General features: G+C 38.1%; 1 protein-coding gene across 2 annotated transcripts; it reads right to left on the bottom strand.

Moving 5' to 3' along the window:
- Nucleotides 1-289: 289 nt before the first annotated feature.
- On the bottom strand, nucleotides 290-25,145 carry LOC306852912 (xylosyltransferase 2-like). Of its 2 annotated transcripts, none has more exons than XM_079390029.1 (11): nucleotides 24,984-25,145; nucleotides 13,304-13,826; nucleotides 13,035-13,210; nucleotides 10,633-10,835; nucleotides 7,998-8,078; nucleotides 6,787-7,003; nucleotides 6,386-6,562; nucleotides 5,904-6,160; nucleotides 5,187-5,382; nucleotides 4,187-4,520; nucleotides 290-3,416 (listed from the first exon to the last, which is right to left on the bottom strand). In XM_079390029.1, exons 1-11 carry the CDS (start codon nucleotides 25,113-25,115, stop codon nucleotides 3,094-3,096), a joined length of 2,619 nt encoding a protein of 872 aa, XP_079246155.1. In that variant the 5' UTR covers nucleotides 25,116-25,145; the 3' UTR covers nucleotides 290-3,093. The 2 variants fall into 2 exon arrangements, with proteins under 2 accessions (XP_079246155.1, XP_079246156.1); XM_079390030.1 differs by having other exon boundaries at nucleotides 295-3,413; nucleotides 24,984-25,125.
- Between the last annotated feature and the right edge of the window lie 1,220 nt (nucleotides 25,146-26,365).

The following is a 26,365-nucleotide window of genomic DNA, read 5'->3' as shown; positions in this document are numbered from 1 at the left end:
ATATTTTTTCTGTATTTTTGATTGAATAAATAAAGCCTTGATGAGCAGAAGAGACTCCCTTAAAAAAAAACATTAAAAATCATACTGATCCCAAACTTTTGAGCGGCAGTGTAAGCGGAGTACTTTTTTTTTTTTTTTTTTTATATAAACAAAACAGTCTTACTGACTCCAAACGTTTTACCAGTGTATACACATAAGCTTTAGTACAATTTGAATCAACTTACAATCACGTAAATTCAGCTTAAACAGTAATTTTGCCAATCAACAAACAAATAAAACATGACAATGTGACTTGATTTCACATCTTTATTGTGCCATCATGTGTCATCTGTTGCTGCCCATCGGCCCTAGAAAGGCTCGAGTTCAACGTGTCTTGAACTTTCAGGTTAAGACTGGTGTTCACACCCCACAGAGACCCGGTTAGACTGATGATAAACGTAAAACAAAAGCTTAAGCAGCATTCTTAAGTTCTCACCGACAAGTTAAAATATGACTTTAAATACAAAAATAGCATTCATTCATTCTTTACATCCCAATTTCACTTGTTTCTTTCGATACCACAAAAGCTTCACCGAAGCACATACATGAAGAGAAAAAGGACACTTTAAACCGAAAACATAAAAGAACAGTTTTCTGAACCTGAAACAGCCCCTTTGAAACACAGGGCACTTAAAATGTACCGTAAAAGAAGCATTGTATATGCCAAATAAAAGCAGCATGTCACACAAGACATTTGTTTGAACTTATGTTTCCTAGTGTCTTCATTGGAAGGCGAGAAAGCAAAACAGCACACATAAATGGACAAACGTAGGTGGTTAAAAACAGTAACAACCAGCTATGACACATTAAAACGGAGACTGATCTTTTCCAATCTGAACTGTATTCTGAATTTAAAGGGACATCTCATGTTATCATGTGCCAAAACCTGAATGACTTACTTTCTTCAGTGGAACACAAATAGAAGCAGAACGTAAAGCTGCTGAAGCTGTCGAGCTCTAAAAAGCACAAAAATACCTTTTATGAGTCATGCACACTACTTTAAATCTTCTTAAGGTATACGATAGCTTTGTGTGGGGAACAGACTGAAGCTCACCCAAAATTAGAATATTCACTTAACGTCATTCCACACTTGCATGACTTTAATTCATCTTCGAAACACAAATGAAGATATTTTTAAATGAAACCTCCATTGAAATTCCATTCAACCAACACTTTCAAGATTCAAAACGGTAAAGGCAAAATAAAAGTAATCCCAGTGACTGCAGTAGTATAATCTCAATTTTATATGTTTTGTGTGTGCAAAAAAACAATGTATGCAAAATTTGTTCGTTACATAGCAGATTTTGCTATAGGGCTTGGTTTATTTTTCAAGATGGTGCTAAAGTGTAAAGTTCTTGGATACCACAGTTGAAAGAAATCAGTAAGAGTGCATTACGGAGTGCATTTCTCCCTTAAACATGTATCAATGCGGAAGTGGTTTGATTTTGGTTGAATGGACTGTAAGTGGATTAACAAAAACTTTCAGGTTTCATTAAAAATGTATTTGTGTTTCAAAGATAAGCCAAAGTCTTAAAGCTTTGGAACATCATGAGGGCGAGTAAATGATGACAGAGTTTTCATTTTTGGTTACCGACTCGTTTCTCTGAAATCTTGCATTTTTGCATGTTCAAATTTGGCACATCAAGACACAATATGTTTATTTGACATTGCTGGGTTTTCAACGCAAATTTTGCAATCCTCAATGGAAACGGGTGATGTGTGCATAAACTCAACATGGATGGAAGCAGAAATGTGCATATTAAAAAAAGTTAAATATTTTGATGGGTTTCAACATCAAAGATCTAGAGGAGGGGAAGATTTTCAGAGAATAACTGTGTTCCTCAAGACTTGAAATGTAACAAACAAGTCATTTCCATTCATGCAATCATCGGACCCTTACTTGTAAGGTCTTCTTTTGTGTTCCACAGAAGAATGTCAAAAAGATTGATGATTATGTGAAATATTCCTTTAAATCATGTGTACATTGGAACAGCTAGTCTAACAAGTCTCCAGCTCTTGTGGTGTTCTACACCAGCTTCAGTTCAAGAAAGAGTGTTAAAAATTATTCGTAGTTGAGAACCAAACTCGTGGAAGACCAGAATTAAGTGTGAAATACTGTAACACGTTATACAAGCACAAGTGTATGTATGAGCGACTGATCACGTACTGATCTTCAGCAGGGTCAGATCTTCAGGCAGTCTCAAATATTTCAATCCACGTCCTCGTACTTTGCAATTTGTGTGCGGCTGAGCAAACTCTGTAGTAACGGACGAAGCAGGTCCTCCAGATGAGGTGTTTTTCAACTCAAAGGACATTCAATGATGACAAAGTCACAGTATTACGAAACTCAGACTCTTGTTTCCTGACGGACGGCGTTCGTTAGTGTTTGTTTTGTTGCTGTATGCGATGATTCCATGCAGTGCTGCGTCTCCAAGCAGCTGACTCACGTCAAGTGAGAGAACGTATCAATCCATTGGCAGAAATTAATGACGATTCTACAAGCTCCGCCTACTCTGCTGAGACTCAATCAGGAGGGAGCTCTGTCTTACAGTAAAGTGCACTTCAATCTGCTTTGGAAGTTTTGATACTAATGCTTCAAAATAAGCATAGCGATACAGCCAGAGGACTCCAGCCACTTGCCTCCAACAGCTTCAAATACCAATTTTGACCACTGTTTTACAGAGGAAAATAATGTGCACAGTTTTTTCTCGTAACAAAGAATAAAAGTGTAAAATCGTTTTTTTGGGTCTTTGTATCACAAACCCACACCGTAAACTATGTGCTAATAAGACTCCGAACCTTGTAACAACGTATTTAGATGACATCTGAACATTGATTTATAAAAGCAAGACTCACATGTCCACTTCTGGCAGTCTTCTTGTGCAAATTTAAACATTTTTTTCTCTCGTGCATTCACCCTCAACCAGTTCCCGCCCTCAACAGAAGGTGCCTTGACTAGTAATGGGTTGGTCTTAAAGACCACGACTCGTAAACATCACTCTTGTGGACTGTTCTTCAGGTCCTTCGGTGCTCTACTCCATTAAGCTTGTAAGGCTACCTAATGCGACCGTCTTTTTTAACTGGCCCCAGTTCTGATTTGGGGTCCGGGGACAAGGAACTCCAAGAGGTCTTGGTGCAGAGTCCCATGTTGGGACAGGAGGAGGTCTGCTCCGAGCAAATGTCTCCCGTGACCCAGAAAGCCCCGACAGAGCTGTCCACCCAGGCCTCCAGTGGCTTCCCCACCAGGAAGGTCTTCTTCTGCGCCTCCTGCAGGGCAGGCTCACTGGGTGGCAGCTTCAATACGTGGGCGAGCTGCTGGAAGCTTTGCTCCAAATACACGTTACCTGGTGGACCTGCGTGTACCCAACCATGGTCTTCTGAAGAGAAGAGAGCACATAGTCAGACAGATAAAGGTCAGTAGCCTATGAATATTCATTTGCATTCAGAATAATACAGGAGGCTATAATAGTCAATAGTCAAAAGAATGCTGTATTATACTCAATATATACCTATATCTATAATATGTATTTATTCTAAAATTTTCATCATTTTCATCATCAAAGTGCCATTTTTAATTTTTCTGGTTTACTTATTTACCAATAAGCCGCCAGCACTACTATTGTTTATTTGTCTACAAAGTTTAAATCAGAATGTTGATCATTTATGAAATGTATTGGCCAAATAACAGGATACATTAAAAACACTAGTAACAATGTTGCTTAAAATATATATTTTATAATGACATATTTAAATAAAATCTGAATATATAGATAAAATACTGTTCAAAAGTTTTTTTTTTTTTAACTTAATTATTTAGCAAGGACATATTAAACTGACCAAAAGTGTCAGTAGAGGCATTTATAATGTTACAAATGTTTTTTTTTTTTTTCATTTTTCCATTACAAATACATGAATCCTGAAAAAATGTATCATGGTTGCCACAAAAATATTTAGCAGGATGTTTTCAACATTGTTAATAATAGGAAATGTTTCTTGAGCAGCAAATTATATAATAATCATTTCTGAAGAATCATGTGACACTGAAGACTGGAGTAATGATGCTGAAAACTCAGCTTATATGTTAAAATATATTCAAATAGAAAACGGTTATTTTAAATTGTAATGATATTTCATGTCCATGTCTCACCTGTGCGCAGGGGCTCACGTCCCTTGAAGGCCAGAGGCATGACCAGAAACCGAGCTTCAGCTACACGCTCCCACAACCGCAGCACACGCACCGTCCACACTCCAGGCCTGAGGGGGCGCTGAAGCGGTGGCTTGTATTGCGTAAACTCTGCCTCAACGTCTATGCTGATGTCATAGGAGGCTGCTACTATGTGTGCTGGGTCAATCCACACTATGGTGGCTGTCAGGTTGGGTCCACGAGCCCACTTCTGAACTGCCACCGGCTCGTCTAGAGGTCCCATCACACTACCGAAGTTACGGAAGATTCGCTCCTTTGGGTCCCACTCAGTTCCGACCTGGTACAAAACAGCATGCAAAAAATATACGACGTTAAAGAACTACAGAATTAATTTACTCTATTCCCTAAATGCACGTTTTGTTTCTCTTTTTGTAAATGTTTCATGTATGCATTTAATATATATTTTTTTACTTCATAAAGTTTAATTAAAATGTCACAAATGGCTCTTCCAGTAAAGCAATAAAGTAGGGCAAGCTAGGTAATATCGTGTTCATTATTGCAGGTGCTTCATTTGCGATAACGGACGTGATATTGCCTAGCTTGTCAGTGAACTACAGCTCGGTGTAGTAAATGCCGCTACATCTGAAAGCAGGTGATGGTGATTTACTGCTAATCACGGAACTGGCTTTACTGACGAGATGCGCATGACAATCGCAATACGATTAATTGCACAGCCCTACAATAAACAGTGACATACTTCTCCAATTATTTTGGCCTCTTAAACTCTGCCCCTTCCTTACAATTGACAGCAAGCTCGCATTCAGATCTGCCTCCATCCAATATACAGCCAATGCATAGAAAAAGTCCCTGCTCTTTTTTTTCGGTAATCCATTTTATGTCAATGTACGTTACAATACTTAAGAAATAATCTGTCGCTATGTCTATTATATTGTGACTGTGAAGTATAGCAAATAATTTACAATGATCTCCCTGTTCTTCTCACCTCAAGGTGTTTGAGACGCTCAAACTCATGAAGGTTGTGTTCTAGCAGCAGAGTTGCTTGAGGAACAGCCCACACCTCCAGCATCTCACGGGACCTGGTCACCACATTCTGCACCTCCTGCCTGACCAGGTAACCCTGGAAACGGTCATCATAAAAATACAGGTGCACAGAGACGGGGTAGCCAATAGGTTCAAACCTGTGGGTAAAAACAGTTAATCAAATTAATCATCTGATGGACTGGAGGAATGGATGTATGGTTTGAGATGGAGGGATGGATTGGGACAGAAAGATTAGGATGTACTGGATAGATGGATGGATTGGGATTTAGGGATAGATTGGGATAGAGCAGGGCTGGGCAACTTCAATCATGGAGGGCCACTGTCCTGCAGAGTTTAGCTCCAACCCAAATCAAACACATGTGATTCTAGTGATTGGGGTTGGAGCTAAACTCTGCAGGACAGTGGCCCTTCAGTAGGAAGTTGCCCAGCCCTGGGATAGAGGGATTGGGATGGAAAGATGGAAGAATTTTAATGAAGGGATATACTGGGATGGAAGGATTGATTTTGTTGGAGGGATGGATTGGGATAGAACGACTGGGATGGATTGAGATAGAGGGGTGGATTTAAGCAATGGATATGAGGAATGGAGGGACAGACTGGAAGAATGGATGGATTGGGGGGAATGAATTTAGATGGATGGATTGGATGGGACTGTCACCTGCAGGCCTCAGAACTGCTTTGAGTGGTCTCCTGCTTACGGAGACCCAGTCTAAAGAAGGAGGAGAATGCCGTGAGGGCCACATCATTGAGGGATGAGACCCCATCAGCCTGCTCGAATAGGCTCTCCCAGTACGCTTTCAGTGCCACTGTGCCCGGAGGGTACTGCCCATACAGATGATTGTCCAGAATCTCAATAGACTCCTGGTTCACTGTGGACTCAAACTTACGGGCGAAGAACGTGGGCCGCGTTAGTTGCTGTCATAGGAGAAAAGAGGGGTTGAGGTGGTGTCAATATCTATGATCTAGCAAGAAAAGGCAATTTGCTAAGAAAGGCAATGGTTCCCATGCCCTAATAATAGCGTGCAGATTGTACACATTGTTCATATGCACAGTTAGGGAATGAGGCCCACTGTGACTGTTTCAATATTGTGTGGCTTCTGACTCACTATATCTGCAGGGATAACTTAACGGTTCACTGACCTGTATTCTGATGAGGTCTGAGGGTTTGAAATCATTGGGTGAACAGCCGCACCAGTCCACAATGTGCTTATACTGGCACTTGCAGCCCAATTTCCGGTTCCAGTTGGTCACACGCAGATTATTGTCGACCAAAGTATCGCACATGTGGCTGTTTCCCAACACTGTGTGAAAGAAAGACTGAAAACCAGACAGAGAGGAATTACTCAAATACCCTCAGGGACACAGCACTTAATGTTTACAGCTCACTGCTGTGCCAATTAAATACAATTAACATGGAGTATCACATTAACAGTCTTATGAATTTATGATTCAACCAGATTAAGCCACGACAATAACAGTGATTCATCCTGCTTCTTTAAATGGGCCATATCTTTTATTATTTTATTTTATTAGTCCAGTACCTCAGCAGGCAGAAGAGCGTAGGTGTAAAACTGCTTGAGCCCCGTTACCAACTCGTCCTGTGAGTTTACCACATACTCCACAAACTTGCGCTTGAGGGAGAACCAGTCCGAGCCTCCTGACACCTCCAGCCCCTCGGGGATGGTGCGCTCGCCCAGACGCCACATGTGGTTGTCACATTCGTGGAACAGGCGGTCCAAACCCTGCTTCTTAATGAACCTACGTGACAGGAGAGAGCAGGATGGTGACTAATGTCATGATAAACACTCAAGGCTAGTTAGGCTGCATTATTTATTTTAGGCATGTCAAAAAAGTGTCAAGACGGTGCAACTGTCCCGAAATCATAATGAATGACAGGAAAGGCTGAACGAGGATCTCATTAAAAGGCCGAAATTCCTGAATATTTTTTAAAAAGTAGTTTGGACCAGCGTTTTATTATTGACCTCCAAATCATGTATTTTTAAGTCTCTCATGCTTACCAAATCTGCATTTATTTGATCTCAAATACAGTATAAACAGTGAAAATATTATTACAATTTAAAATAGCTGTTTTCTATTGGAATATATTTTAAAATGTAATTTATTCCTGTGATGCAAAGCTGAATTTTCAGCAGTTAATACTCCAGTCTTCAGTGTCACATGATCCTTCAGAAATCATTCAAATATGCTGATTTGATACTCAAGAAACATTTTTTTTTTTATTATTAGCAATGTTGAAAAAAGTTGTGCTGTTTCATATTTTTGTGTATTTATTTCAGGATTATTTGATGAATTTAAAGTTTGAAAAACAGCATTTATTTGCAATAGAACATTTCTGGTACTAATGTCTGTCAATTTTAATCGTTTAATGTGTCCAGAATAAGAATATTAATTTATTTTAAAAATGATTTAACTATTGTGCATAATTAGGCGACAGTATGAATAGAAAAATGATTTAATGCATACTGTTTGGACATCAAGTTTCCTGAAGGCTAATGATTTGTGACTACGAAAGCATCAAAACAGAGAGTAAGTCTGTGAATGAATTCAAAAACATTTCAATAAATGAATTCACTCTGATCCAAAAAAATAAAAACAAAATATGCATAATCCCCACCCACAATCAAAGTAGATAATCTGTGATGCATTTAGAGCACCCCTAGATGCAGACAGTATATCAGAACTAGTAACCCGACCTGAAATAACCTCGGAGTTGAATCTAAATTGAGTTTACCTTGCGTTCTCTCTGCCGTGAGATTTCAGGAAGTTCTTGTCACGGTTCTGGGAGAGAAAAGCCACAAGCTCATCATTGGTCCTGTTTTAGATGATAGTGAGAGAGGAGAGAAGAGAACCGATAAAAACAAGGGATTATGTCAGAAACCCAGTGCTGACTGCAGGGTGGCGTGGGTGACGTCTTCATCTGGAAGGAATTATCTGCTGTTGACAGGATTTGGTCGGTATCAACGTCTACATGTGCATCAGGCCATGTACACCGATTTGGCTTATTTAGCTTGCTTTAAAAAAGAAAAAGCATCAACAGCTGGAGGGATTGTGAAATTGTACGGCTCTGATGTGTTAGAGAAATCCTCCCGAAACAGATTGTAGAGAAAGAGACCGATTTGCCAGCATCATCAAGCTAGCACACAATGAGAGCGGCTCTGACTTGACATCTTCAGACACAAGCTCAAGGGAAGTTTACTTCATATTTATCTCTTAAATCTGTATCATCAATCCATCTCATGCTTTTGCACTGACCTCACAGCAATGCATTTTGGAATTGCCTCCTTCAGGAAGATAGCACTGAAGACATCATCCTAACAAACTTTTGAAATGGCTTCATCCAACAACTGACTAGTCCAGGGTTGCCCAAACAGGGGTTTGTGAGGGAATGTTTGAGTTGATAAAAAGCTAATAATTAATAGAATTAAATGTAAAATAAAAAAGGCTGCACAATCCATGTTAATAAAACTGTCCTCACGATATATGTATCTGCAGCTCATGATACGGAGGTCTAAGAGGACAGTGTTAAAATAGTCCATGTGACATCAGTGATTCAACTGTAATTTTATAAAGCTACGAGAATATTTTGTGTGCAAAGAAAAGAAAAAAAAACTTAATTCAATAATTTCTTCTCTTCTGTGTCAATCTTTGACAAGCGTTCACGAGAATACCACGACGCATGCGCGTAGCTTCATTAAACCACTGATGTCAAATGGACTATTTTAACGATGGTCTAACTACCTTTCTGGGCCTTGAACGTGGTAGCAGCGTTGCTGTCTATGGAGGATCAGAAAGCTCTCGGAGTTCATCAAATAATATCTTAATTTCTGTTCCGAAGATGAAGGTCTTATGGGTTTTTAACTGACATGAGGGTGAGTAATTAATGACAAAATGACTTCAGATTTTGTAAAGTCAACATTTATGTGATGAAAGTCGAGTCGACTATTCGCTGATGACTTCATTAATGAACAAATAAGTCTGAACCAACGACGTGGCATATGACACATCGCTGCCCATGTCCATTGCTCCTATAACAGCTGCTCGTTCTAAATCAGATACAGATAAAGTAGCACAGTAAAGATTATATTTATTACATTGTGGAGCGCTTTCGGATTATGCATTTATTTGTAATTTTAAAACGGAGCGTAAATGTGGACTTCAAAGATTTTTATCCTGTTGCGCCCTCTATAGGACCGGCGACTAGTCGACGTCAAGCATTAAAGTCGACTAGTCGGTGCAACCCCTATTTTCAACAGTAGTGTCTTTTTATAAATATTTTTTTTAAATTAGACAAAACTAATATTTTTAATTTCATTGAAATATTTTTCAAATGAAAACAATGAAAAAAATACACTATCTGTATACTTGCAAGTCATGAGAGCATTAACCCTTATCATATTATTGAAAGATTAACTTAAAATCTCAGAGGGACTTAAAGTAAATATTTTTGTGTCTAATAGGTTCAGCTGACAAAAGTTTGGGAACCCCAGGACTAGATTTTATTATCCAGTTTTTTTTTCTTTCAGAGCTAGGGATGGATGATATGGGCTTATATATTTATATTTGATATGATTCAGGGAATCCTGTTCCTTTAGAGAAAAGTATTATCTTTCCAAATTTTACCCAAAATAGGGTACTCTGAGCATTACGGAGTACACACGTAATGTAATTACTGCTTAATTCATACTGGATGCAGGAACCCCACATATGCATGCATAGCAGAAGTAATACTACTGACCTAATATGGATAAAGGTATCCAGTTATCACTGAATAAAACGCACAATAGAGATAGATACAACAAAATATATGGTTTATGAGTGTTCAAGCAATCTTGAGTATTTTTTTTTATAAAGAAAGTATATTTATAATGCAATGCTAATCGACATAGCCTTTATCACTGTATATAACACTATAATTTTGTAATATGGAACCACGCTGGTCACAAAAAGAAGTTATTTCAAACACACGACTATGCGATTAAGTTAATTTGGAGAAAAAGCATCTCAAATGATATGTTTGTTGGACAACAGGTTGGTAAACAGGCTCATACAGATGCAAAACGGTATCGCACACGTGATACCGTACTACATTTATTTGGACCAAATTTTTGTCGTACTCTACAGCCCTAACCAATCCAGTTCCTGATTGTAGAAGGAGCTCAAGCTCTTCATTTAGCGATGAACTCCTCCTCAATTTCACGTCTGCCTTCTGCGATGTCGCTCTGCACTGTCGCACACAGAAATATGTCAACAACTATCGTTATCGCGGGAAGACTAATTCTTATCGTGGGGAGAATTTTTACCGGTATATCGCAAACGATAAGATATTGCCCATCCATATTTAGAGCCCTGTCTAAGGCGATGCTGACCTGGTGGGGAAGTCGGTGGCACTGAGGTTGATGAAGAAATCCCATTTCCAGTCCAGCATGGACAGCAGGTCATGCATGCTGCGCAGGTAGGCCTTCAGCAAACTGGCCCCGCCCCAGATGGTGACCATGCGCCAGGGTGTAGCTCTCACGTTGGGGTAGAGCTCTGCCATCTGCAGCACCTCCCGATGCATGTAGTTTGAACGCTGCAAGGCACAATATAACAGTCTTCAATCATCGCCAATGGTCTCGAAGATGAGTATATCATGAATTTTCACTTGAACGATTCTTTAATTATTTCAATTATGTTACTGCAGTAGTGTAGATCTAGCTCTGCTGCTGGGAGCGGGAAGATTTCTTGTCAGGAATTCAGTTTAGCTCTGAAAGACTTTACTTTTAAGAGGCTAAAACCTGAAATAGCTTCAAATGAAACACTAGAATCAGACGAGACAGGCTTTTAGAGAGGTATAGACAGAGCAGATGTTGTGCCAAATCATATCATGGTGTGAGAGAAGTGCTCCTCCAGCAACGGGCTGACAAACTTCAGCTCTACACACACATCTTTGTTCTCCAGCACGTGAGCTGATGGCCACTGAGCTTCTCTAACACTTCAGTTCAAATCAAAACTCAGATGCATAGGGTTTTTAAGGGTACTAAAGCATTTCAGTTCATTTTGGGTCAAAGTGGCTGTAGCCCATGATAAGGTGGGCCGGACTATGGTTGGCTTGAACTGGTGTGGTTTGCAGTGAATCAAAATCCAAAATCTCGACCGAAACCAAGAATTATGGACAGCCTGAGCCAAAACCTGAACCCAATGCTAATTTTAAAAAAAGTATTGTGTGAAATATAAATGTACACAAACTCTCTGTAATTGGGGTGACTTGACAATAACATACAGACTCCGACAATTTTAAAATATTGTTTATATTTTTAGAGTGTAATTGCATGTGTCAGTTCTGATCAGAGTAATATTGATTTTAAAGATACTTAATAAGAGGCCATGTTTTCTGACATTATGAGCATGTAGGAGCATATATAAATGCAATTATTTATTCTGTGGTTTTAAGAGTTTGAATTGTCTTCATAAATAGGAAAAGCAAATGTAAACTGAGTTTGCAGTTGTTTGTTTTTGACTTTAAAATGTGAATGTGAAATGCAATCATGTTTTTTTTTGTTTGACAAACTAACACCAACCAAAATTGACATAACATTTTATTATAACCAGATAATATTATGTGGTCACTGTTTTTTCTTCAAACCTCCGGTTCTCGATCTTTTGAAGTTGTAGTGTCAGGTCATATTTCAGGTCAAGATTTTTTAAATTTTCTTTCGGAAGCTAAAACATTTGGTCATACTTTATTTTAAGGTCAAATCCTCGCTATTAACAAACCATTAACTACGACTTTTAGCTCAACAAACTCCTAATTTGCTGCTTATTAATAGTTAGTAAGGTAGTTGTTAAGTTTAGGTATTGGGTAGGATTAGGGATGCAGAATATGGTCATGCAGAATGTGCTTTAGAAGTACTAATAAACAATATTAGTAATAATGCTAATAATAGGCATGCTAATAAGCAACTAGTTAATAGTGAGAATTGGCCCCTGTGCTAAAGTGTTAACAAAAATTTTGGTGCATTCCTATATGAAACCCAACCTTGAAGACACTAACCACTCTTTATGACAGAAAATAAGCATATTTTAGCACTTATAACCCATTTCTCATAGTTATTTGCACTGGAATTTATCTTCGGAAAGCAGCTCTCATTCTTCACAAAAATAAATAAATCTGAAACCAGTGTTGGCATTAAACTGTTAATACTGTTGTTTCACCACTGCTGAATCTACAGTTCCATTTCAGCAGTCTAAAGTAAATGATCTGCAAATGCAACACATCTACCCACTGTTTCTACACAGAAAACAATGTAAGCAAGTCCCAACTCGTATGAGCCAGCTTTTCACTGACTCTTTCAAAATGACTCACAATTCAGTCTTGAAGTTCTAAATAAGAATTGACTCAACAAATTACAGTTGTTCTTGACTTAAGTTGCAGTCATGTTAGGGATATTTCAGCAAAACCTACCCAGAAAATGTTCCATTGTCTATTGTTAATAATGTATCAATACATGAAGCACAGAAGCCACTTCAATCCAAACAGCTTTCTGTTGGGTCACCAAAGCAATCTTAAACATGGTGAAATCTGTGTGGGAAATATTTCACCTTCACTCGAAACTCCTAATGAAATTGCTGGATTTTGCTGCAAAAAAATAAATGGCTCAAACCGAGACCCTTTTTATAATGAATTTATGGTTCATGAGGCTGTTCTTAGAAACATACAAATTCTGAGCAAATTTTTGTTTTCAGTGATATCTCAGTGAGAAAAAAAAAAACCTGTTGGGTTCTAACTTACCTTGTCCACATGGATGTAATAAAAGTGGTCTTTGTGATAGATGGCTTTGAGGAGACGTTTCAACTGTCGGACTGCTCGTCCATGAACCACCAGCATGAAAACCACCCTGACTGGGTTCTCCACCTTGGAGAGGTCAGTGTCAGTAAAATCAGCATGCTGGACTGCACTGGAGAACACTAAAGACGGACAGGGAGAAAACAAACAAATTCTACAAGTCAAATTTTAAGCATGACTAGATGTGGATATAATGCCCGAAGGAGTGCGGTTACCATTATGTGGGCAAAACTGAGGCAAAGACTGAGGCATGAGCTGTCCCGCTTGGTGCTGGCACACGATGTTGGCGATCTCCTGTCTGCACTGCCGTGAACCCGCACGGTGGAGGGCAGACAGGGCATCCTTGCCTGAGATCTCACATTTGGGCACAAAGTCACTGTTTGGGACTTGAGGAGCACCCTCAACACTGCCCGGCTCTCCAGGTGCTACTAGATGGATTTTTGCCATTTCCCCTGCCCGCGACTCGCTGAAGTTACGGCTGCTCGATGGATCATAATGGGCAGCTTTTTCTACCGCCACTCCATCTTCTGGCCCGCCCAGACTCTTGTCCTTCAAAGAGGGCTTGTTTCTCCGTCTATACCCCCTTCTGATAATGGTGGTGATGGCAGGCTGATCCTGGCGCTGCCTCGGCTGGCCATGGTTCGCCCCTGACAGGGAGTTTTGCCTCTCATAGGCCACAGGGTCCATCTTCTGCTCCTGCCCATTGTGGTCAGGCAACTTCGACCGCCTGTGTTTCCGCTGAGAAGGGAACAAAGTAAATAAATTAGAGGTGTGATACCATACCGGATCCCTCCACATCAGCGCAAATGAGAAAATGGGATCAAACTTTATTCTCAGAGGAGGAAGTCTGTTTTAGAACAGACGGATGATTCACACTCCGAGAACAAACTTGCTGACGTTTCAGGGAACCCAGGGGCACAACATGTTTGCTTTGTCTCTCATTTGTTGTTTCCCTGGCTCCAGTCGTGGCTATTTTTAGCATCGTTTAGTGGTGGGAATCTGAGGTATATAATGAGGATAGTGACTCTCAGAAGAAGGCTTGGGTGAGAGCTCAGCCAACACAGAAAAACACTCAATGCCTTTATCTTACAGTGGCATGGTTTGGTAGCATTAAGATTTAGGGCCCGTTCACACCTGCTCATTTCATGCATTTTCTCTGATCGGATATCTATCTGATTTGTTAAAACGTTTCCATTTACACTTGGCCACATAAATGTGTCTTCGCAAAACGGATATAAATCCGTTCTTTAATTCCCGCGCTATATGCAAGGTCACGTCAATGAAAACAATAGATATGCGCTGCATTTTATTTGTTATCAGATCATTTCAATATTAGAGACCGCAACAAGAGAGATCACGGCATCAGCACTGGAAAGATTGGTTAGTCTCACTACTTTTAATGAAGATGATTGTGTGTTGAGTTCAGTTCAGTTTCATTCGCGGCAGTTTGCGCCTCGGCTTGCTGAAGAGATACTCAGCTACTCATCCGCGGTGATGCTTGTTGCATTAGCGCTGTCATATCTGACTATAACATGCCATATAGCCTATAAAATGCTCTCACACGTTTATTTATTTTTTTCTATTTTGGGAGGAGTAAAATTAGCATATGTGGTTTCAACAACCAGATGCATTTACACTTGTCCAGTTTTGTCTGGAATGCGGCCCAGACCACCTCCTGAAGTGGTTTGAGCAATCGGATTTATATCCGTCTCGAATGTGTTTCAGAGGGCATTTACACCTGGTCTTTTCAGGATCGGATAGCTATCCGATCAGAAAAAATGCATGGAGTGACCAGGTGTAAACAGCCCCTTACTGCATTAAGCAAGAGTTATTGGGTTTAGGCTGTGATATTGGTCTCCCAATTTTAATGAACTGATATTGATTCTTAAATCCCAAGATTGATCTTTTAGTCTATGCTGTTTTCAGTTGATGCATTAACAAAATGTCACAAAACATTATTTGTAGCACGCCTCCAATCCCATAACTGAATTGTGCATTGTTTTCTGTTACTTTTGAGTCTACTCAAATTTTTACGCAATTCAAACAATAAGTATCGTTTTGGTGCTCTTTAATTTGGCATGTCAGATCACTGTAGCCACCTCTGTTCAAGCAGCATGTGAATGATCATCTACTACTAGTTATAGTCTGAAATACACATGAATGAACATCAGGTGTTGATAGAAACAGTACAACTTGCTGAAATGTATCATGTGTCATATAATCACTCAGTGCTTCAAAAGCATAAAAACACCAATAAAACAGCTTGTGAACCATGTTACATTTACCTCAGGAACGCCATTCTGTGTCCATAGCTCGACAGTTAAAAAATTAATTATACAAATTTGCACTATGCTTAAATTTCAACAACAATTTGATGAAGAAACAATTATATCACTAGAAAGTTGACATAACATAATTGCATGCAATATGTTTGTGTACAACTCAGATTTTGTATTAAACTCAGTGTTAATTATATCTAGTCAACTGCAATTTTATAGTTCTGCTGTTCATTTTAATCTGTAAATATTACAGTTATGTTTTAGAGTTTAAGAAAAATGGACATGCACCTAAATGCTTGAGAATCATAATCGAATCAAAAAATGAAATCTAGCCTATATGAATATAGTAAATATTGCTGTTTAATACTACATTTTGCTGCACATTACTATGTGATATAAATGAAAATAATATCAGAATAATGCAGGGGAGAAGAATTACTGAATAAAGTCTTTTTTTTCTTCTTTGCAAAGTATTCTCGTAGCTTCATAATATTACAGTTGAACCACTAACGTCACATGGACTATTTTAACAATGTCCTTACTACCTTTTTGAGCCTTGAACATTTCAGTTCCACTGCTGTCTATGCTCAAAAATACATTAATATGTGTTCTGAAGATGAAGGAAGGTCTTACGGGTTTGGAACGTCATGAGGGTGAGTAATTAATGCCAGAATATCAATTTTTCAGTGAACTATCCCTTTAAATAGAGTCTAATGATTCTTGATCTAAATATGCCTGACAAGACTTTTTGGTATATTAACCATCGTTACAATTAATAACATTTTAGTGGGTGTCTTCTGTAAATCATGGTAAAAATGTATGATTTTTTTGTTCAGAATTTTTTTTTTTAAATAGGACACATTCTAATCTAAGAAAAAAAAACGTTCAAAGCTGTATTAAAGCTTTCGTTGTTTTGATGCTTCAACCCTCCCTTTTTGCCTTTGACTCATATAATACTAGATGAAAGTTTTGACACCCTACTGATGTTTAAGTTGTTACTATGGCAGCTGATGTACACATACCTTACACAATTTGAACAAACAGATTTCATCACATGCAGAATGATGTGTGAACATTAAACACTGGTGTGTGCAGAGCGAAGCAAACCTAAGAACAGCATGAGAAAAGCCTTATCAGCACACCTGCCAGTGATACTCCAGCGCTGAGCACAAACACAATGACTTGAGGCCACACAGTTCTTAAAAACTCCATTATGCTACATGTTTCCTCCGCAAACCCAAATGAGCACATGACTGCACACATCTCAGTGTAATGTGAAAATAAGATCAGAGCAAGAGCAGCTCTTACTGTTAGACAGCCGAAGCGCCAGACATCGATTTCACTGAAATCCCAATGGCACTGGGCATCTGTCCCAGCACTGACGCAGCTTGATGCCAAATGAAGAAGCTTGTGACAGCGTTTCTGTACTTTGCGCTAAATTTAGTCTCATCGTTGGTGGATTCTGCATGTTTTTGCTAAAAAAGCTCTCAGTATCAGCCTGATATGCCTGATGCCTACTTTATCCATATTCAGATGGTGGGCTAGTCATCCAATAACCAAGTCAGTTAGGAATGCCTACTACTTTATATACTTAGGGCTTTATATACTTATACTTTCAAAAATCACTTTTGTAGCTTTAACATAGATTTATTAGATTTAATTTATACAGTGAAGACTATGCAGTGTTATTTTACATTTGATTATTCAACCAGTACACCTGAATACTGTTAGACTTACCGGAAAAATAAAACTGTTTATTTATTTTATATCTTTGTTCTATTATATTTATCTATGTTTGTAATTTGTTTATTTTTCTGTGCTGATTTACTCACCTACAAAATCACCCCAATAATTGATTTTTTTTTCCCCCAAATAGAGCTTTTTACCCTAATAGCTCATGGTGGTGGAAAGATTTCAGGGTGGGTGAAAGAAATTCGGGGTATACTACTTTTTCCACATTCTGTTCCGTCCCACACACACACCGTGTTCGCACAGCTTTCAAAGTATACTAAACCCACATGAGGCGCAAATGGATAAGTACAACACATGCGCGGCACTACCTAGTAAACTCATTCTGTTCTCAACATTCGCCTTGTGTGTGTGCTGTTGTACACGGACACTTCCAATAATGAAAATTGCATTACGCGGACAGTCGTAGAGCATGGATGGCCGAAGTATACTTTGGGCTTTAGAGACAAGCTCCTAATGTTACCAAAACGAGTGTATATCTAAAAGAAACAAACTCAAAAAGACTCTTCAAAAAAAAAACATCCACTGGTAAGACAAACAAAAAGCTAACCACAACTTTGCATGGCATGCTGATGTGGCTCTGGAAGCATGTAATGGGAGAGGGAGGAATAAGCAATTCCCAGCACTTCCTGCTATAGGCACATTACACAGCAAGTCTGGGTCTATGCCACACGTCTACAGCCTACGCGCAAAAACAATGGACTGTGGGAAGAGGAGTGACCAGCAGCCCTAGACCAGTATCAGACCATACAGCACCAGTGGGCCTCATTAGCAGGAGCTGTTTGGACTTTCAAGATCAGTCGTTTCCAAGCGAACCAACAGCTTTGCTTCAAAACATAGTGAGTTGTCTATGTAGGCAGTATAGACTAGTTCAGAAAGCTGAAGGTCGTTTCACATGGAAGGCACTATTGTGGAGAAGGCAATCCCAGAATACACTGCAGTGAGCTCAGTGAAACAAATGAACAGACAGTGTACATTATTAGAAATAGTATAGCTTACATTTATAAATAACTAAATATTTTAAGATAAATATAATTCATTTAATACTTAGAATTAGTAGCAAAATAGGGCTGTAACTGTAATTGGCCATTTTTCCCCAATATCTGTGTGTGCTGTGTAGAGTATTAGGCCGTTAAGTTTGCCAACAACAGTATTTTATACCCACAAGATTGCACACATTTTACAGCATAAAGGGCAACATTAACAACATCTCATAGCTGACAATCAGATGACAGCTGTCTGCACGCTACCTCTCACCAGAGTTTACGTCATACACTCAAACATAACCCACAAAACAAGGAAGTTTGAGGAATTGTTGTCATAAATAAACTACACTGGGTGCAACTTACACATATAAGTTTGAACAAAATAATGAATCATATTCAGAGCCAGTCTAAAAATTCTAGAAGCAAATTATTTTCATGATATTTTGTTCCATTTAATAATTCTCAAATGTGCATTTGAATGTCAGTGTGGATAAGACTAAAGGCTCATTTACTCCCAGAATAATAACTGTATTAGCGCCCACACCAATGGACAATAATGTTCTGTTTATTATAAATGCACATTGCAGTAATCTGACACTTTAAACGTTTAAGCTCTTTGAAATCGAGCAGATTTTGATAAAAAAAAAATAATTCTACAAGTGAATGCAGTTGCTTTGTTGTTATTGTTACAGCTGTTGCTATTCTCAGAATTAGAGACATAATTAAAACTTTATAGCTATAGTTATTTTATTTACAATATTTGATGTCAGCTGTCCCAAAATAATCATCAGACAGTAGCAATGTTTTAGCAAAGTGTAACTTGCAAAATTGGAATACTGCAAAAAATGTGAATAAAACAGTTGAGCTTTAAAAGACCAAAATCTCCACTTCTTTTAAAACTTGTACAAAGCCTTAATAATAGTGAAATTAAAATGGTGTGCAATGAGATCGATCTGCTGCTTTGACAAGTTATCAAATCACATGATCTTTTGAGAAAAGAAGTCTGAGGCCTTGTCCACCATAGACATTTATAGACGCCCTATTCGACTGCTCCAGGCACGTAGATGCGGCCGCCATCTTGGAACGGTCAACTTGACGTCATTCACATTACTGTAGGTTCGCAGACCATTGAACCCTTTTTCGAATATTCAGTGATTACTATGGTGAATGACGTCAAGTTGACCACTACAATATGGCGGATGGCTTACGTATAGCAGCCCATAGAAACAGTCGCTAATGAGGCATCTACGTATATCTATGTTGTCCACATGTTTTAGTTTGAAAGCACATCTTTTTTCTCTCCTTTTTGACCTTCTGTCTAGGGCTGTGACTGTCGCCATGACAACCGGTCGATTGCCACCGGCAGTAGTTCACATGACGTTACACACTCTATAACAAGCATAAAATACAAAGTTTTGTATAAAAGTGTGATAACAGTAACAGTTACAATAGTATTCAGTTTTTATAGCATATACCATTTAGCTGTAAATTGTTTTATTTAAACTATAAGGCCATGTTAATTCGGAAATTACCTAAAACGCCATAAAAGCCAATGTGCAAAGCATTTATGTTTACATTATAATTGTTATCAGGCCAACGCAGATTTTCCAGCATATGATTGAAGTTGTTACGAATTTTTGCAAAGAATATTTGTTTAAATTTTAACTCTTATTTAGGCTACTTTCTTATTTAACTGTATTATTTATTCAGTATTTATTTTTTTGTGTTTTGCAGGCTCACAGGAACACTTTTGTGTTCACTGACGGTGACGGAAGTGTAGGGCTGGGTATCGTTCAAAAATTTGAGATATCGATACCGGTTCCTGAACGATACTTTTTTTCGATACCAATTTTATGAAATCAGTTTTAACAAGATTACATTATCTCAAAAAAACTATTTTTTCAGCTTGTTGACATGTATACAGACTCAAAGACTCATCTCCTGAGCCACTGCACAAAGGAACAAAATATAGCAACACGATAAATCAGTACAAATTATTTTAATAAAGCTCAAATAGTTTTCAGTTTACACTAGTGCGTGTTTGTTTTAAAACATAGCTCAGACAGAATCATCATTTCTATTCATTTATTCTAGGTTGTTAAAGACTTGTTTTATTTTCTTTCACCATATGTTTTATTGTTATTAAATTCTGTGTTGTAGTACGTCTAATTATTTGAAAGCATAAAAACAACTTTATTCAAATTTATTCTTAAAACAGCCTTATGAAATGTTTTATTTTTTCCTCAGAAATTCTGTGTTCTGTATCTGGTTTTCAAATGAAGGCATAAAACATTCATTTCATTAATCTTTAAATGATTGAAAATCAAAGTTTATTTATTTATTTTGGCAAACAAAGGGGGTTTACTATTAAAATTAAAACATGGAAGAAATGTGTGATCATTACAAAAAAAAATTAAGTTTTAATAATTTTAATAGTAGCCTAGTAGTAGCAGTATGTACACTCTGCTGAACAATAGTAATATATTTCTGCAGCAGTGTCTTCCAAGTTAACCAAACTTTTATTTTGACGGGTTGCCGTGAATACCTTTACAGTTGTGTGTGTATATGATATGATGCTACTTTTACTCGAATCAAACGGTAAAATGCTCATGAAGTGAGTCTCACAGCAGTTCTGGAGATGCTGTTGTTCATGTGTTTATGTCCTCATTTAGTGAGACGGCAGACGCTGAAATCACCGCGAGCGTCACGCGAGCTTCAGTCTGTGTGTAATAAACAAACCGTGCAATATAAAGAGCAGACTGATCCGTACGCGTAAGAATCGCTCTCGCGGATGTCAAACACTGATCAATCAGCGCCGCATCGCTTCTAGTCGAACACACCTAGTGCTGCAGGATTATTGCCTCACTGACGCTGATGAGATTCATTTGGTACCGAACGACAAGACGTTTTTCGATACTTTGTGGTATCGAGGCAATTCGGTCAGTGCCTATAAAGTATCGAATTCGATACCCAACCCTACGGAAGTGCCAAAATAAACAAGTTTGAGCATTATTTATTTTTTGTGTTTCAAAATTATATATAAATTACAACAGAATAAATATATATTATTAATATTTTAATAATAATAAATTATAATATAAGAATATGGATATAATGTTATAATTATAATATAAATTACACATATATTTATTTATATATAGGCTATATAATTAATATCAATTATAACATTGCACCACCGATTGTAGTTGGTCTATTAATAGTAATCTGCCACCGTCACAGCCCTACTTCCGTCCACATTGAGACAACGTTTTTGTCGAGGAAAACTGAGCTTTTTGAAAATGCTCTCCAAAGTGGATAAATTTGAAAACGCCATTTAGTGTGATTTGTGAAAAGGGAGGATTTTGAAAACTATGACGCGTGTTTAGTCACATGACACATATTGAAGCAATAGATAATTATGTTAATACCGGTATTGTGGCTGTTATGTGCTATTCACTTGCACATTCACTATCGCTATCGCTACAGATGTGTTACTTTGTACACTCTTAATATTACAGTCCTGCAGAGATTACGGAAAACTTACTTGCAATTGCTGTTTGTGGAAAAACATGAGGGCAGTTGCGTTTTAGATCAGACATACAATCGTGAGCGAGTGCGACCTGAACGCACCATTGAATGATGAGATATTTTCCTAAATAAAATCATCCCGCTCGAAGAACTGCATGACAACGTATCACGTCTGTTCCATCTGTATCGTTCCAATGAGCTTTTTTGAGGCTTTACACATGTGCACTCATTCGAATTTTAATGTTTTCTGACATTTCAGTGTGGATGAGAAACGTTTAGAAAAACGCTATATGGACAGAGAGCGTTTTAAAATGGATTATAAATGGATAAATAAATGAATTAATGTAGATGCAGCTTGAATGTTGAGTTTTTTTTGGTGCATCTAAGAAATTGAGTAAGTGCTTTTCCATCAAAGACTATTTGCATGTTTTCTTAGTGAAGAAAAAATATCTACAATTAAAGATTTTACGCACATTTTATCATTTCCATCCGGTGATTTTTTTTTAAGTGATGCTAGCTAGTAGTGTTTTCTGCACTATTAATGTAGCAGTACAACATCTTTAATGAATCTGCAGTGTGAAACGTACAGGACTGATTCCTGAACAAATTATTCTAATGAGCTGGATTGACATTTGATACAAAGTTAACGCCATTTGTTGGATTACATTTCTAAATGGTTCTGAATTTGATCATCATTTGGTAGTAAATGTGATAAGAAACATTTATTTCCTAAAAGTACTAAATAAGGCCATTGAGGAACCTGAATCGTTAGGAATCTGAAGCAGACTTGTTCAATTCCTTCTGATCCCTCTGTAAGCAGCACAGGTCACGCCAACATCACATGACCTGCAGTAACTCATTCTTCCAGTCTCAGACAGCAAAGGCCGCAAAATCAATGGCCTCTTTCATCACACTGAGAGGTCAGAGAAGCATGCAGATGTGCGGTGGTTTGGAATTAGGACAACTTCTGTGCAGGGATCCGTTAAGACGGTTGACTCGTCACCAAACAATCAGTTAGTCGACTAGTGCGTAAAGGTTCTTCGCTATTTCTGAGTGGGTTCAGGTCATTAAGTTCAAACAAACAGCAATTTTCAGACAAAGCAGTCAGAAGTCATTTGGTTGTGTGTTCGTTAAGCATATGCAAACTGCTTGCACCAAACTGAAGTATGCTTTGGGTTTAAGTAAGATTTTTTTTTTTTCATTCAGCAAGAATCCATTAAATTGATCTTAAGTGACAAAGTTGCAAAAGATTAAAAAGAAATGAAGAAAAAAAACCTTTATATTCACGAAAGAATAAAAAATAATGTTTCCACAAAAATATTAAGCAGCACAACTGTTTTCAACACTGTGATAATAATAAGAAAAGTTATTAAAAATCTGCATATGAGAATGATTTCTGAAGGATGATGTGATATTGAGGACCGCAGTAATGAGAAAATGTAAAAAAAAAAAATTTAATTGTAATATTTCACAATTTTACTGTTTGCACTCTTTTAATTACATAAATGCAGTCTTGTTGAGCAGAGGAGACTTCACAACTACTTCACCTTTTTGAGTTTAAGACTCTTCATACACTCACGTAGGGAATCTGTTGGATGCAGGATGACAGTAGTGAAGTAAAACGTGGAGCAGGAATCCAGACACGACAGCACATTCCTGATACTCGTCACAACTCGTAACCTTTCTCATATGTGTTCACGTATCACTCAAGAGTTCTTGAACAGCAGACAGTTATTCATTGACTTATTAGTTATGCAGGCTTCTTCTAAGTTCACGTACAGTTACAGTTCACTTATTTCTGAGCCAGTCACCCTGGACTAACACCTGAGTGTTTTGATCAAGGGCACAATGATTAGTGTTCCTGAATCAACCCAGCTGGGGTTTGAGCCGCCTGAGATGTTTAAACACTACACCACTGCATTATTAGCTGCAAAATAAAGCGTATCTTAAAATGATAATGAAACAGGCGACAGATCTCTTCCTTCATATTGCAATGTACATACAAGTGAAATGGATTACTGAAAAAGAACAAAATGCTTCTATGTATAAGTTGGTGATATGTTTCCATACAGATCACATTGTTGTTTCACCAGATCAAGTTATGCCATTTTAATTAAACATTACAAGGTCTTTTTTTTTTTAAATGTGAACAATTAATCCATGCATATGCTTAATTACGAACTACAATATGCATTTAGGAAATTAGATAACGTGAATTTTCAATTAATGCACGCTTAAACTTTCTGAACATCAGTATAAGTCTAATGAAGTCTGAAAACACTGAAACTGAACAGTCTAACTTAACGAATAGCCAAATGGACTCAATTATAGGGTGTGTTTCAAAACCTAGCAAGCACCCTATCTAGACAGCAATTTTAGCATCACAGGCACATTCTGAGTCAACAGCAATTTTATTCTAAAGAGATAGTTGACTAGATTTAAGGCTAGAATGCTCCATAATGCTGTGAACTCTCACTAGATGGCATAAAAACGTATGTAACATGAGTTGCCTTGATACACTTAAAAATAAAGGCTCTTCATTAGCATCTGTGGTTCCATGAAGGACCATCCATGGAGCATTTCCATTCCATAAAATGTTATTTATAATTAATTTAATGTATTTAGTTAACTTTAAAAATAATAATAATAAATAAATGCCCGTCAGACTAAGAAAATGGTTCTTTTAGGAACTGTTCACTAAAGGTTCTTTGGGGAACCAAAAGTGGTGCTTCTCCAAAACTCCCTTTTGGAAGCGTTTATTTTCAGTTGTGTAGCCAGCATTGTTGTGTATTATAATCTCAACGCCTAGTGAGCGACCTACGATCCTCTAAAATGCTGTCTAGGTTGGACAACCCATACTAGCCCTATAGTTACTGTAATGGTCAATAAGATTGCAATAGACTTCAGGTTCACTAGACTCTCACACAGCGGAGCCCAAAAATGCTATAATATAATGCGGTATATATGTAGCTCTCTAGGTTTTGATACTAAGATGACCAAAAATGCTGCCTACGTAGACAGCTCACTAAAAGTTTTGATTCACCGCCATAGAGTTGTTACGGGTGAAGTCAAGTCCAGTCATTTAAAACCCGACGCCGGTCAAAACAACCCTCTCTAAATGATCGACAACACAACACTTGATCAAAACAACTGCATTGTTTGTGTGTTTTATATACTATAGCCTTCTCCGAGAATGCAACGTTTGTTTACACTCGACGACGCTATTACTGGAGTAACAGTTCAACTAATAAGACTGACTGACGGCTTAGCTTAGCATGCTATCAGAGACCCCCAGATCAAACGGCGTAACTGAGGCACGGAGAACAGATTTGCCCGCTTGAAACCGCACCTACCTCAGCCTCTCCCTCCTCCAGACTCCGCAGGCTCCATACCACCAGTCCCTGGATCAGCAAGATCGTTAAACCGGCCGCGATTGCGAGTTTATACCGTCTAAGGAGCTTCTGTACACGGGTACTCGCGACCATCTTTCCCCCGTGAATCGCATATAGCAGCAGCGACTCACTCGGAGGGAGTCGACTCTGTGAATCAGACGGTGATTCGATCAGCGCCTTTGAGAAATCATTGTGATTCAGAGTCTTTTAACCACATGATTCTGATTCAACTGAATCGAATTGAGAGTCAGTATCTCAATTCATATTCAGAGGGGAAATTACCAGGTGGCTGCTTGCTCACGTGAAAATTATAATATTTGAAGCGCATAATTCACAAATTCATGAATGTTTATGAAAATTATGTAGAATAAATATTTATTTATTTATTTATTGCAAATTGTACACAACAAGGCAGGGAACATCTACCAACATAACTAAGGCACATCCACCAAAAATAATACAAATAATCAACCTGAATAATAATTATTATTATACTCACAACAAAAATTAGCAACAATGAGAGCGAAAAAACACAGGGAGCACAAATCAATAGTACAAAAATACATCAAATACATTGAAATAGTAAATATTTTGAGATAGAGAGGCAAAGAGTTTTTGTTTAAAGTACACAAAGCTCTGAAACATTTTCACAAACTCACAAAGAAATAATAATTAAACAGTTAATGCACGAATCACGGTCCTTGTGTTACAGGCCCATCTCACTTTTAGTCATTTAGAACGAAAAAGATGAACGTCTTAATTCTAATGTAGAAGTCGTATTCTGCCGTTGGGCGGCGCACTTTAAAAGCGTAAGTCTCTATCTCCATGACAACCGCTAAGTGTGGAATGTATCAGGTTGTGAATTTAAGCAATACGGTAGAAAGTCTGTCATATTATTATTTTTTTTTAAAAAGAGAATATTTAATTATGTATTTCCCTGCTGGCACATAAACAAATCACAACTACATTGACTCTATTTCACATGTTCCCGATCACGAAATGAACGAATCCTACTACGATGAAGGCTAAGCTCATGAATATTAATTAGCCCATGCAACCGTCGCTTAGCAACCTTTCCTGCAGCGTCCAGTCACGAACCTCATTAGTATTCATGAGCCGAGTCTTCGCCATAGTAGGGTTCTCCGTCCATTCAGTGATGGCAACAATGTATCCGCTGCTTGGCTCGTGAGGACTAGTTAGGATGTGACTGGCGTTCACTTCACCCAACACAACTTCTGGGATCTAAGTCTCTCTCAACTCTCTGAAATGAAGCCGGGAAGAAAGAAACACTACTCTTCTGGTGACTTGCTATAAGGCAGCTTGGGTCGCTTTGAAGAAAAGCT

The sequence above is a fragment of the Barbus barbus genome (assembly GCF_936440315.1).
Source record: "Barbus barbus genome assembly, chromosome: 3".
NCBI lineage: Eukaryota > Metazoa > Chordata > Actinopteri > Cypriniformes > Cyprinidae > Barbus > Barbus barbus.
The sequence above is the reverse complement of the archived record's forward strand: the minus strand, read 5'-3'. Positions and strand labels throughout refer to the sequence as shown.